The 14,771-nt window shown below is 39.2% G+C and overlaps 1 protein-coding gene across 2 annotated transcripts; it reads right to left on the bottom strand.

Moving 5' to 3' along the window:
* Positions 1-814: 814 nt before the first annotated feature.
* dgat2 (diacylglycerol O-acyltransferase 2) lies at positions 815-9,939 on the bottom strand. 2 transcript variants are annotated; one of them, XM_030793095.1, is made up of 9 exons: positions 9,897-9,939; positions 9,524-9,712; positions 8,091-8,210; positions 7,728-7,835; positions 7,278-7,348; positions 4,850-5,054; positions 4,097-4,271; positions 3,328-3,530; positions 815-2,859 (listed from the first exon to the last, which is right to left on the bottom strand). In XM_030793095.1, exons 2-9 carry the CDS (start codon positions 9,561-9,563, stop codon positions 2,705-2,707), a joined length of 1,077 nt encoding a protein of 358 aa, XP_030648955.1. In that variant the 5' UTR covers positions 9,564-9,712; positions 9,897-9,939; the 3' UTR covers positions 815-2,704. The 2 variants fall into 2 exon arrangements, with proteins under 2 accessions (XP_030648955.1, XP_030648954.1); XM_030793094.1 differs by having other exon boundaries at positions 9,524-9,939.
* Positions 9,940-14,771: the final 4,832 nt, after the last annotated feature.

Below are 14,771 nucleotides of genomic sequence, written 5' to 3'. Positions count from 1 at the left end.
ATTATTATCCCATTCTCACTCTTATCGATGCACAATAAGCACACAACCCACTGACACTATGTCATATTTTGCTGGATAAAGTATATATGCATCATCAGTGCTGTTAAGAGTGAAACAGAAAGTTGAAAAGTGTGCCATACTCATTGAGCATTCATCATGCAAATTTTACACAGAAATCAAAGTCTGATCTTATTAAGGAAAATGCAATACCCTAACATTGTAAATGAAGGCTTATTCCAAGCTTTCTGCAAGCCTAAAGCAAGTTACTCAATCTGTTTCACATCTGTCATTTTGTTCTCGAGATTCCCTGATCTGAGGCAAAAGTGAGCCAATCCACGGGTCTGTTGATATTAACAAAGTGAGCCCGACACTGCGAATAGATACCAATCCTTTCGAAGTCACGAATCCTCAGTTAAACAGATCAGGCATATTGCTCCATATTGTGTTCTAGGATTACCTGTGCTCTTGTGTGTGTGTAGAAATATGGAAGTTTTCTTTTTTCCGCATTTTTGTGTCATCAACATATCCTCTATGTGATAAAGGCTTTTCCTTCCTTAAAACTGAATTATGTCATCACAGTCTTAAGTCAAATTCAAATAAACAGTTTAGGCATAATTGCTCTGTACTGTGTTCTAGGATTACCTGTGCTCTTGTGCGTATGTGTAAAAATATGGAAATTTTCTTTTTTTTTTTTTTTACTGCATTTTCAACATATCTTCTATGTGATAAAGACTTCCCTTCCTTAAAACTGAATGAAGTTATCCCAGTCTTAAAATAAACAAGTGAAATTCAAATAGCAGATATCGCCAAGATGGTTGCACTGTGAGATATGTGTTTATTGCACATGAACTCAAAAGGCACATGTCAAACTTTTAAATGCAGAAAGTGACCACGCTGAAGCCTGAAGCAATCTGTCATATACACTTCCACTAACCACTTCAATTGCATTACTTGCACCCATTTACCAATCTCATTTTTGGTTCGATGTAGTCATCACAAAAAACATTTCAGGAGACATTAAAATGGTTATCCAAACTTAAGTACACTTTATATAACATTTTGTAAAATCATCAATCACTAAAAAAAATCAGGTAATGTACTGACATAAATTCCAAATGTTTGAAAAAATACAAAAGCTACAAAAAAAACAGTGTCAAGCGACACTATTTTTTTCTCGTCAATGTAAATGGGAAGTTGTTTTTCCTTTTTCCCTTATAAGGCATCAGTGTGGTTTCCAAAATATATTCCTGAGGGGATAAATCTTTTACATTTCTCTCTCCTGTATCAGTTGTCAAGCCTATAAGAGTAAATGGAGTATTCCTAAATGATTTCATTTTAAGACCTTCACTTTTCCTTTTGACTACCACAACAGGGACCAAGGGAACAGAAAACCCAGTGTGTTTGAAACTGAGAATTCGGTTAGACTCTGAGATTTAAAAGCAAAACAGAGAATGTCAATTCTGGACATAAATAAAAGTTTTGGCTTGTGGCAAAATTTGTACTGAGAGCAATATGATTTAACAAAAAAAAAATTTAAATTAAAAAAATAACTTTGCGAGTTCCAGTCTAACTGATTTCACTATCAAGCCTCTGATACTGTCAGAAGGAAAAATAGCAGTTGAGATCATGAAAATGAGGGGAAGCTGGAGATATATGCATTTGCACTCACTGAAAAAACATAGTAATTCATTTAGAGGGCTCTTAAACATTTTAATTAAGAAACTAATACTTGTGTGGTCTCTTCAAGAAAATGATCAATACTTTTATGGTAATAGGGCTTGGAAACTGCTGTAAACTCTAAAACATCACCAACCGAGTCTTGCAAAGGTCTTCTGCATTGGGAAGTCACCGGCAAATCGATCGTGTTTGACTGATAGGGGTAAGGTAAATATGCCACACTATTGTACTGTTATTCATTTAACATGGAAAATGAAGTCAGCATTATATGAAACGTAGTAGATAATGTTATTTGCATATTTTAGGGTTCCCTACCTCTCTGGCTACATAAAACCACAGCGGTGACTATTTTCAGAAGCAACACTTTTGCATTATTGCATTATTTGTGCAAAACCAAAAAACAAAAACAAAACAAAAACCAAAAAAAACTTGATTTGAATCAGAGCCCTTCAAAATAAACATGACAGTGTATCCTCATGCTTTAAAAATGCTAGGGTGAGCTGAAACAATAGTTCAGTCACACTGTAAAATTCACAGTATCTCTGAACTTGGTTGTGTTCTTTGGGGGGGGGGGAAAAAAGATCAGCTGTTGCCACCTAGTGGCAAGGATTAATAATGACACACGTGAGCATCACCGGACAACTGTTGAAGCTCTCTTACACATGTATGTCTCTTTGGGGGGGATTCAGATAAAATGTGGGAACAGTTGTGACATTGTAAAATATGAGATCACATGGATAATCTCCCAAAGACAGAGAGAAAAGAAATCCACTGAAGGCATATAACTCTTGACACATCTCCCTCAAAGGTATTGAAACCCAGATGCTGAATGACACTGAGACTCTGGGAATATAAATATGCATATATATATATATATATATATATATATTTGTACATGGAGACGGTTTCTGTTCAATGCATCTTCTCATGACCAGGCACTTTCTTAGTGGAGAGACTTGTCTTGAGCAGCTGCCAAAAGTTCTCTGTATTGTTGTGGAGTTTTTTTTTTTTTTTTACTTTTCGTGTTTCAACGAATTTCTAGGGTGTCAGTCTCTTTAAGGCCAAAACGGGTCTTGTACTTGTCAAAAAGGTTCCTGAGGGATGTGATATACATAGAATGGTACATGTCCACCACTTCCTGACTGGGGCTCTCAATCTTTGGCACAGTGATTGGTTCACCCACTGTAAGAGAGAGAAACGCAAAGAAACTGTTTATCGACTCATTTAAGAACACTCAAATAGAAAAAAAACCCTAAAGTACAAACACAGTCACGTGGAATGAGTGAAATACTATTTATTAGTGTTTGATATAGCTGAGGGTAAATACTGACCATGGATAGTTTTGTTAACTCATAGACAGTCCTTCAGTTGTATATTTATGACCGTCCTGTTGTAACCTAAACAGGAGCACTGTTGATTGTAGACTGTATGCTGCTGAGCACTGTTGAGTATTTCCAACTAGTGCTATTAAAAGCTATTTTCTAGACTATTCTCTCATTTTATTGAAACAGATTATCTACTGGAGCAAATAGTAATCTAGTATATGAGTGTATCACCATATCAGGACAGAACACTCTGTGAAGGAAACAAAATGAGATAGAAATGAGAACGTTTCTTCTTTTCTACTCATACCGGCCGTTGTTGACTCACCTACGGTGGTAATGGGTTTGGAGAAAGGCATCAGGCCCCAAGACTCAGTGGAGAAAAGTCCACAGCCGTGAAACAGGCAGGGGGCGAATCCGAGGAACTTCTGCAGCTTCTTCTGACCGTACCGCCACCACGAGCCCTCCTCCAGGATCAGCTGTTTGTACACTTCATTCTCTCCGAAGGAGTACACGGGAACCAGGTCGGCCCTGAGAGACAAAGTCACACGCTATGGGTCCAATGCATGCATGTCCTTCACTTGTGCGTTTAACACTTCACACTCTTGCAACACACTTAATGATCCCATCGTTTGCAGGTTAAAGACCTCTGCGGTGGGGAAAGTGTGGCCTTTTTTTTGTGTTAAAACCGTTAAGTATTTACTGTAGCACGAGCAGAACGCTGTACTCAGCCTTCGGGAAGAACGCAACCGTTTTCTTAGCAATACGTCTTCCCAGTGTGGCAGAATTCATTTTGCTTTCCTGAAATGCACTGCATTAATCTCTAAGCTTCTTTAGACTTGGAACATTTTGGCGATTTATAATGCCATAATAAATAAGCATTGTTGTCTACCGGCTGTATCGCCTTAATCAGTATAGTTGGTTTTATAAAGCTCTCATTGAGAAAAGCCTACGCAGTTGCCGCTCAGTGTAAAAACATCTTGATCTTGACTTGTGATTTTGTACAACCCTATTTCAGTCACTAAAATAGCATACGCTTGTAATACTCTGCTACAGTTTACTACGTGTGGAGGGTTTTGGACTGTTTTTGGTCTTACCCTTTCTGGAGGGCAAGCTTCACAAAGCCTTTGCGATTCTGAAGGGTGACAGAATTCATGCCTGGGGCGCAGTCCAGGGATTCTGCTGCTCCTCCAACTACAATTATCACAGCGTTACCCGTCCCGTTGCTCGACAGAAGGTAGTCGATAGAGTTCCGATTTACAGGGCAGATACCTGAAAAAACAAACAGAGAGATACGGTATGTGTCATGGGTTTTGGAGACCTCACTAACTCACACAGTTCCAGGGAGCGTAGAGAAATTTAAGAGGAACTAAATAACGATAGAAAAAGATTAACTGTGGATAAAAATACGGTCAATAAAGAAGGAGTTCATAGCCTGTAGAAGCGAGATCAATAGGCAAACAAGGCCAGTTTCAAAAGATGTCCTTCAACAGTATTGACATCAACACATACAGGTCTCCAAGAGCATGTTTGTCGTACCATAGGTCAGTGCTTAGAGTTCCCCCGATAGATTAGTTTCTAGTGTCCAAAGCACACTTTTATCAGCACTTTGAGGAGCATGAAGAAATGCTGACTACATCTCGGGAAAAAAAAGAGAACTTCGTGTTCTACTATTTGTTAATGAATGTGAGAGGTTTTGCTCAGGGTTTTCACTGCATGACTTTAAAATCGTATATATGCTGTATTAAAGCTGCAGCTCTTTGGTCTTTATTGAGGTATTTTCTGAGACAAGAGTTATTTCTTTCAGAATTGTGACTGAAACTGAAGTAATGATGGTTTTTTTTATTTACCTCCGGACATCAGGTAGTCCCTCAACACAGGAAGGCGGAAGTTTCCGGCCAGGGTGGCCAAGGATGGCTTAATCCCGGGGAATTTCTCTGAGAATCCCGTGGCTTCGGTTCCAAAATTACAGAAGGCACCAAAACACAGGATTCCATGGGGGTGATAGCCAAAGATGTAGTTTCGGTTGGGTAACAGGTTATGGGTCTTGATAAGCTACGGGGGGGGGGGGGGAGACAGACAAACAGAGAGAATACGTTACTTCAAATATCGGTAATCTTCAATTTGATTTGTTATACCAAATAAAAGTTAAGCATTTATAAACAAGTGTGTATATATGGATACCATAAGGTATTGTATGTAAGTATTTACATGCAATATGATTACATTGTATGTAATCAGATAAATTAGAAGCCATAAACATTGTTTGTTGCTACTAAGTTGTCTCATTTTATGTCAAAAACGTTCACCAGGTCACGTAAGCCATCTGAATTAATAGAAGTGGGAGGATCATAATCATTAAGGCCCAGGGTAAATTTTTGTTTTCACGCAGAATCTACTTCACTGGAGTGGAGACGCATTTATCACGAACAGCCGTGATAGGATCTATCTCTTAACTCTAGTAATAAAATAACAATGGGTCATAAAGGAACTCTGCTCTCAGTCCTATCTGCTGTGTCTTGACACACAGGGTACCACTGATTAGCTGTGTATAAGGACTGAACACACTCCACCAATAAGTGTGTGACACTTAATTGTGTGTCTGTGTGTGTGTGCGTTTGTGTGTGTGTGTGTGTCTGTAAAGGGGTGAAAGTGGACACAACAGTGTGTGGGCACAACAGTCACAACTGGCCGCGGTCATTCACAGTTAAAAAAAGCAAACGGCAAACACAGGTTTCATGGAGGAACTTGAATGTGTGCACACAGATTATGTACAGAAGCTAAGAGCTTTGTAGGCTGTGCGCATTGGACAACACAGAGCAGCTAATCAAACAGGAAGGTTACGTAATGACATTAGCAGATTAAGATCTCAGGGATCTTATGGTTTCCACCGAGATGGTTTGGCAGATTTGGGTACATAACGCTTTAGGAAATAAACTGAGATTTTGGCCCAGGGGTAAACTCTGGAAAACTAAGGTTTGGTGTCTGTGATACGCAGCTGAGCTTAAGCATAGCATTTTATTCCGCGTTATGAAAGAGAAGAATAATATCACAGGCCCTTTCGTTGATGATAAAAAAAAAAAAAAAACACAAAGGCATTTTAGTCTGCGCCCACGCAGTCAAGCGATAGTCACATCCTCAGCCAATCATATTTACCGCATCTTGTCTCATCCACGCAGCATATAACACGTAAGCCAGAACAAAATGCCATCAACGGTAATCGTCTTCTGCTTATCAGAGAGTGTGTCCTCCTTTTTCTCTGTGTGCCACGAAAGCATGTTTTCATCAAGGAACAGAGCACAGAGCACGTAACATCAATTTGTTCAAAGTTCATTTACAGTCTGGAGGTGATTGCTATCTATTAGTCATCAGCCCTTTATGAAAGTTTAAATGACTTTTCTTATATGTTTCAGGCAGCAGATAATGCTAAATATTATGATATCATTAGTCTGACATCCAATCTTGCTACCAGTTTTGAGTCAGTTAAGATAGCCATTCCTACACTATTCCTATATTCAAAGCCTGTGTTTAAAAAAATATCACGCGGATGAGAGAATAATCTCTACTTTTGACTAACCAGTAGAATGACCAAAATCACTCTGAAGCAATAATCTCATTAAAGAATATGTTGATAATGTGGAAAATTTTTTATTTATTTATTTAGCATGATATTTCCATATTGACATGACAGAAAAGACTTCGAAATCTGTCTGACAGTATCTCTGTTTGCGTGTGGTGGCCTGTGTTCGTGAAGCCTGAACTCTGTCTCCAGGTACTGAGGAACATGTACAAGACAAACAACAACAACAAAAAAAAAACATCCACTCAGCAGTAAGCCTCCTTCTATCAGAATGTGCAAAGTCTACAAGAGTACAGGCAGCTGAAGGTGATACTCTCCTTCCTCTGCTCCACACACAAGCAATTTGGAGGAACAAGGAACGGGGTGGAGCAAACAGCTGATATGGCGGACAGTAAGATACTGTTATCTTTATCTCTGTTCCACTAGGAGTCGTTCCAACATGATAATGGTCTGCTCATTAACCCAAATATCCCTCACTTTTGAGAGGAGGGTAATTGATTTAACACGGGTATTAATCACTACAGTCATCAACGGCCTGCCAAATAAATCAAGTACTTGGAGACAATGACAGACGAACTGATTAAAATATCTATTTGAGTTTTACGTGGATATTCGATTTGAATCAAAACTTCTTTTCTTTAATAAGACACAAGATTGTCGACATAGAGATTTGTGAGTGTGAAGAGAAAAATACTCACTCTGATTGGAAAGTAATCTCTGAAATATGTCCAGACAGTCCAGTTCCTCACCCAAGAGGATCTGCGGCCTCCTGCGAGGAGAAATTTTAAAAATATAAAAAAGTATTAAAAAAAAAAACATTTAAAAATTATCTATATATATAAAAATATATGGCAAACATTTTATTTTAATGTGTGTATTATATGTGTATAAAGGCTTACAGATGATGTAGATATACATTTTACTGCATTACATCATTGTGACAAATAGATAATATTTCAAATTACCGAAAGCATAATAAAAGCATGGTAAAGGTTCGGTGTGCTGTAACTTGTAACGTGGCTGACTGTTTAAAGACCACTACCTCAAAAAACAGTACATCACATTCCAGACATTTTCATTACTGTCCTATACAACATGGATTTCAGGTGCATCCCCTATCTTGTTGCACTGGTGTTCACTTCACTTGCCTTGTTTAGGGGTGTTCCAGTCAAAAATTAGCCAGGTCGTGTACATAGCAGCAATTACCCAGCAGTCAGTGCAGAACATGTAGACCAATAGCACTGTACAGGCAGCACCTGGTGGGCAGTAAAGAACTTGATTCAAGGCCTTGATCCAATTATCCACTGATTCCAAACAAACAATGAGGTTAAAGCCGGCGCAACAACAAAGGAAAGAAGATCAAAGCGACAAATCAGTGTGACATGGCAGTAGGGGGCAGAAATAATGGAGCAAGATCCAGATCTCAAGCCCTGTAAGACACCTTTGGTTTCAGTGCAGCCTATGTATTAAACCTGAGACCTAAGCAGTGAGGCTGGTCGTATGTCACTCACCCAAAGCAAAGAAAGAGAGAACCCACTGCAGAACTGAGATCACCTGGAGATGTTTTTCCATCTTGGATCGGGATGGCCATGGCAAGTCTCTTAAGGCTGAGAGGATGCTGGACCCTGAGCCTGGAAGAGACAAAAGAGGAGAACATTCACCAGCACGCTTGCGTACGTCGCACATTTGATGGCTCGCACCAGTCACTGTTCTCAGTCAAACAGGAATTCAGCTGTGGTTAACTTCTAACTTTTCGAAATCTAAAAATCCATTCCAAGAATAATTACATGCTGTTCTGTCCCTGATAAAAAGGGGCCTCTTAATGTGTGGTTCAGAGGGAGAAATAATTGTTCAATTCCTCTTAAATCCAAGTGGCACTTACAATAAATTCCACTGTTTAATCAGGTACCAAGAATTAATCTCTGTCTTAAACGTAACAGATAAATCCCTTAAAATCCCTCTCAAAAAATGCAGCACGAGACAACTACAATAACAACAAAACAAGATTTACTGGGCAGCATGTTCATGAAACATTTAAATGCACGCCGGTACAACACCAGTTCACATCTCTTAACTGTCTCCTCAATAAAAAAAAAAAAAAAAAATCTAATCTACGAAATCACTAACGACCGTGCCACTCAAACTAAAATGCAGGTTAAGCCCCGCCATGGTCTAAGCAGCCATAAGAGTAAACGCAGAGGGGAGACATAGCAGCACAGAGGAAGAACAGCACAGGGCTCAGTGAGCACTGGACACATCCTGATCACAAGTCACTTCATCCCATCTTAGCCAGCTGAAAATAAACACCACTGATGCCTAACACAATAACCTCTACGGCTCATCTGTACTTTAAGACACAGAAGCTAATTACGTCTCCTCATGAAGTGGTATTTGTGTGTATTTCTAAGATCCCTTGCACTGGCCCAGCGCTGCCCCTATCCCCACGAGCTTACGTAAGAGTTCTGCAACTAGTAGGTCGATCGATAAACTGTAATTCCAGAGACACGGCTGTATGACCTTTTAACAGTGTCAGAGTGAAATACACTGCGAAACGACGGGAGGCGACATGTATTCTGTTACACATACAACAAAACACTGAAACATCATTTATGTGCATAACTTGAATTCCTAGAAAAAATATTTAAACTCCTTAAAGTTTATTTAAACTCTTACTGCGATGTATTTCAACACTAAATGTTATCACCTTGAGAGCTTACTTATTCCTTACAATCAGAGTGCGAGTTATACAATGACAATCGGAGGGGTCAGCTTTTTCTCCAAGATATATGGCATAGGATATATAAATGTTTCGAGGTCCCGTCCCCCCCAACCAGTTGTTTTTACCTCTTTTTTTGGGGGGGGGGGGTAATTCGAACCCTGCTTACAATTTAATTATTTAATCTTTGTAATGGTGGTTAAAAAGATTAAGAGTAAATATTCTTACCCTTTTTGACACCGGAGTACGCAGCAAGTATGGTCTTCATATTAGAGCCACCGGGGGGAGAAAAAAAGATAACTGAAAAACACAAGTACACTATACTTGCTGCTTGAAGCTGGTTGACGTTACAGCATCCCTCTCATAACTGCCTCCGACTGCGACACCGTCCCGGACTGAGCAGACATTTAAGTCCGGCTGGAGGAGGAGCGTAAATGAAGGTATCAGTCTCACGAATTGGCTGTTCTCCAATCAGTCTGTCCAGCTCCCACTGAAACTGAAAATCTAATCCTTCAAATTGAGAAAATAATCTACCATTTCACCAGCGAACTAATTGCGCATTAAAAGATTTTTCGTGAAAATGAATGTAAATTGGTCTCACTGTTTTGATTAAACTAAACTCTTCTCTCTCTCTCTCTCTCTCTCTCGCTCTCTCTCTCTCTGCCTTACTGGCTCCTTTGGTCAGCACAGTTTGCTGTGATTTATATACAGGTTCAAGAGGACAAACTGGACTGTCGGCAATCAGATTCAGGTCACTGTCTCTTCCCTCCGAATTAATACGAAGGCGAGTGGTTGTCAATTACTTTTTTATCAATAAGAATAACGATTAAAAAAGACCCTTGAATAAACCATACCATGTAGCAACAGGGGAAATACTATATAGAACAAAAAGGTATCCTTCAGTCACTCGTTGTGTTGGAGACAGTGAATAAATATCAGATTGGGATAAAGCTTTTGGTAGGATTGCTCAATGTCCCACTCTCAAATAGCACAATCCTAATTGCCCTGGATAGAGCTTTCTGACACTGACCTTGAACTTTTTCCTTGTGCCAAGCCAGGCAAAGAATCAATATGGATTAAAAGCTGTCTGTTGTATTTGTAATGTGTTGCACTTGTCTTTTTTTTTTAATCCTGAAAAAAAAGAACATTTCAAAAAGGCATGTCCTCTACAAAACTCTGCTGAACAAAAGGATCCTATTGATTCTCTGGTCCTGTGATGCCTCTAAAATGCACAAATATCTGCCTGATGTTTGGTAATATTTGTTTCAGCAATGCAGGTAAAATGACCAACCCCCCCCCCCCCCCCCAAAAAAAAAGAAGTCACAATACAAACAATTTGTTTGCTCATTGGTTCTTGCTCAAAGGAAATAACTTTTCAGTCTGTGAACCACTAATATCTTGGCTGGTGAATATGGCTGGGATCTGTACTTTAGATGGCACCGACCAGCCAATCCGGCCAAACAAGTACAAATGAGGAAAGAGCCGAAGTCTAGACACTTGGCAGTGGCCAAATAAAATGTGATCTGTACTGTATGTGGAGCAATATCAAAAGTCCATTTGGCTGATATCAGCTGAATAAGCATTGACCTTTGTATCTCTTACAGAAAATGATCTTCGCTGGCACTGATCTGATATCATTCAAAAGGGTATTTTGTACCAGTGAGTCACAAAACAACACATACTAACACTTTCAGTGCAGATATGACATTAAAGAGCCTGAGGGTTAGTCACACCATTGTTTCTGCTGTGCAATAATTTACAGCTTTTAACATAATATTTGGTAAAAAAAAAAAAAAAAAAAACTGGGGCAGAAATTTTCAGTCAGGATCAACTTGTTTAAATTGTTTTCAGTTACAGTAACTGGACATGGCTGATCAGGACAGACTATACCTGTGAAAACTAACAGCTTTATTTTCAGTGGTTGCAAAGCACTGCAGAAGATAAGATATTGCCAGAGTGATAGCAGTGTGAATCTTGACATTGCCTGTACTAAATTACACTTGTACTTCATACCCTTGATAAAAATTAATCGAATAATTTAATGTCCTAAACTGTAAATAAGCCTTATTTCCAGTATTCCAGCAAATTATTCATAGCAGCAAACAAACCTGTCTTGTATGAGCTACTATGTGTTCAATGATATATTCATCATGTATGTTTATTGCATTCGCTCTTTCTGTAACCTCCTTTTTTTTTTTGCTTATCTTCTGTTTTTCTTCTGTTCCAATGCAGAATGTTATCACACTAAAGTAAAGTCTCTGTGATTGCACAAACACAGCAGTGAATTTGTCTCTGCATTTAACCCATCCAACACACCAGTAGTGAACACACGACAGACACAGGAGCAGTGGCATTCCTCTGCGCCCAGGGAGCATTAGGGTTAAGTGCCTTGCTCAGGGGCACACAGCCTGTGGATGTTGGGAGCATTAGGGTTAAGTGCCTTGCTCAGGGGCACACAGCCTGTGGATGTTGGGCATACCACGGCTGCCCGAAACAGCTAGAGGTCCAGCTATCCATTGTGCCACAGAGCCTGACTCCAGCTGTTTTCTTCCTCGTTTTCTTCTTCTTCTCTTTTGAAACAGAGGAATCTAACATCATAAAACACTAGTGATAAAATCCAAATGACCTGAGGGATGAACACATAAAAGACAGAGCAGGTGTTTTCACAGTATGTGACACATAAAGAAGCAAACTCCCTCCTCTTGAAGACAACACACACACACACACACACACACACACACATATATATATATATATGTATGCACACACACACACACACACACACACACACACACACACACACACACACACACACATATATATATATATATATATATATATATATATATATATGTATGCACACACACACACACATATATATATATATGTATGCACACACACACACACACACACACACACACACACACACACACACACATGCACACACACATATGCTCACATATGACAGTGCAGGGAGATGAAAAAAAACACAATTAATCTTTCCAATTACCTTTGACTCATAATTATTAACATTAACAATTCACTATGACACAGCAAATTCATGGCCCCATATATACACTCTCTTTGTCAATTTAACACTGGTGAATTAACTTTGGAGATACATCAAGTTAAGAAAATATTTTATGTATATATTTGATAAATAAATCAAATTGAAAAAAGAAAAAAAAGAAATTAGAACATGCCAAAGTCACACTCAGCTTCTCTACGCAGGGAGATCAGGAGACTCTGTGAGAGAAGAAATTAATTTGCTGAAATCCTCTTATTTCACCTTAAGGACAAAGCAGAGACTTCCAGCAACCAATTCAAGTTTCATGTCATTATTCTTGTTCTATTTGACGACTTAAAATAGATACTCTAGGGGTTATCAGAGGACATGAAATTTCTATCCTCTCTGCCAGCAATGCCAGCCAGTATGTCAGCCTTGTCAAGAGGGCAAAGTTGCTAGTTCTTATTCCCCCTGTGCACACTTTGTGTATGTATCCCCATACACAATGTATGGACAACAGAAAAATGCCAAGAAATCAGAGGTTCAAAGGATTTGCTCTCTGCCCACCATTTCTCTGTCTTTCTCTTGTTCTCTGTTCTGTAAATACCCTCATTAACTTCAGTAAGCAATGTGCAGAATCTTCCTTGTCAATACCTTGAGCAATCTTTTAACGACCTTTGTGAAGTCATCCGTTGTATACTGTGTGTAATGTATGGTTCTTGTGTTACAATATGATTATGACTAAAAAATGTCATTTATCTTGTAAGTTCTGTGATAAGAATTTCGATCCAGGCAGTGGCACAGGCACGTTGTAGACACAAGGTATAAAGTTGTACAAAATATAAATGTTGAGTTAGAATGAGGTCTTTCAATGTCAGTGTCATGTCTCTCTGTCTCTCTTCCTCTCTCTCCCTCTTTCTCTCTCTTTCTGTCTCTGTCCCTCTCTCTCCATCTCTCTCTTACTTCATCCATCCTTTGTTGTGGATTGGAGGGGGGGGGCGTGGGGGGGGTCAGAAGCCAGTTATAGCTCTGTGGGGACAGCAGACTGGCCACTGGCCACTGGGGGTGTGTCGGGAAGAAAGGTCAGCCAGCCAGTTTGGAAATAAAGTAGGTCCCGGTTTACCATCAGTCATAAAGCGTGCGTTGTGAAAGAGACCAGGCAGGCAAACCATGCAATGAGTTGGCACAGAATGAGCCAAGAGGGCAGCTGAATGATCATCCCCGCCTGTATCATGTGTCTCTCATATGAATCAAGAGTTGTCATGACAACAGATATCACTTTATTCTCATATTACATTGTTCGCTGCAATGTAGAGACATATTACAACCTCCTGACAATGACAAAAAAAAAAAACAGTCAATATATTAATTCCGTGACTGGCAGCTGTATCATAGTATTTCTCAGCTTTAGCCCTGAAGGTCCACGAGACAGCACATTAAGCTTATCTACTGATTACCAAGCCCTTGGCTTTTTGAACCAGGTGTGTTGGTGCCAGGCAGTAACAAATGTGTGCAGTCTACTAGATCCTGAGAACTGGAACATTGCCTTAATACAACGGATGCTCAGACGAAATTAGGGTCTGTAAGAAAAGTGGGCCACAGACATAATCCATGCGATAACATGACATGAAGAATAATCCCACTGCAGTTCATACTTTTTTCTTCTCTTTTCTTTTCTTTTCTTTTCTTTTCTTTTCTTTTCTTTTCTTTTCTTTTGACCAACAAACACAGCAAATTGATTTTCATGATAACAAGCTCCTCAGAACGTTCTCTGATTAGTTCAATATTTTCAAAATGAAATTAAAAACTTAGAGTCATAGTTAAGCAAAGCGCAACACAGCACCGACACCCCTGGATCTGGCCCCATGCTTATTCATATCCCAGCCATATGGGACAGGGTATTGCTTCACAACGGGTGATTTAATCAATGTTGCTCATTAACACCAAAATAGCAGAACATCAATTTTCTCTTTCAAAGAGTCACTCACATGATATATGAAATGTTTTATGTGGTATATGACATTTTTACAGGGTATACAGCATGCTTTATATAGTACACGAACTGTTACAGGGTACATGGCTTGTTTAGTCTAAGAACCCTTAGACACTGTCAAAGCACCAGAGGAAATGCATTCTCGTTGCAATAAGCAAATCAATACATGTTTATTCTACTATTTTACAAAACAAAATGTAAACTTAAGACCTATTCTCTTCAATTTCAGGCCAAGGAATTCACTTGGTCAGACATTTATGTTTTGTTTTGTTTTTGTTTTTTCGCCAGTTTTACAATGATGAACTTTATTGAGCTAATACGTGTGTAAGAGAGATACAGCGTCAAGTGTAGTAGTACTGACTTAGTACTGAGTACTTAGTACTGAGTTATCAAGTGTAGTCGTACTGACTTAGTACTGAGTTATCAAGTGGTTTCCTTGGACTGGCTCTGACAAACTCTGCTTTATACAATCACAT

This window comes from Chanos chanos, chromosome 15, assembly GCF_902362185.1.
Source record: "Chanos chanos chromosome 15, fChaCha1.1, whole genome shotgun sequence".
In the NCBI taxonomy this organism is placed as follows: domain Eukaryota; kingdom Metazoa; phylum Chordata; class Actinopteri; order Gonorynchiformes; family Chanidae; genus Chanos; species Chanos chanos.
This window is presented reverse-complemented; position numbering and strand designations above follow the sequence as displayed.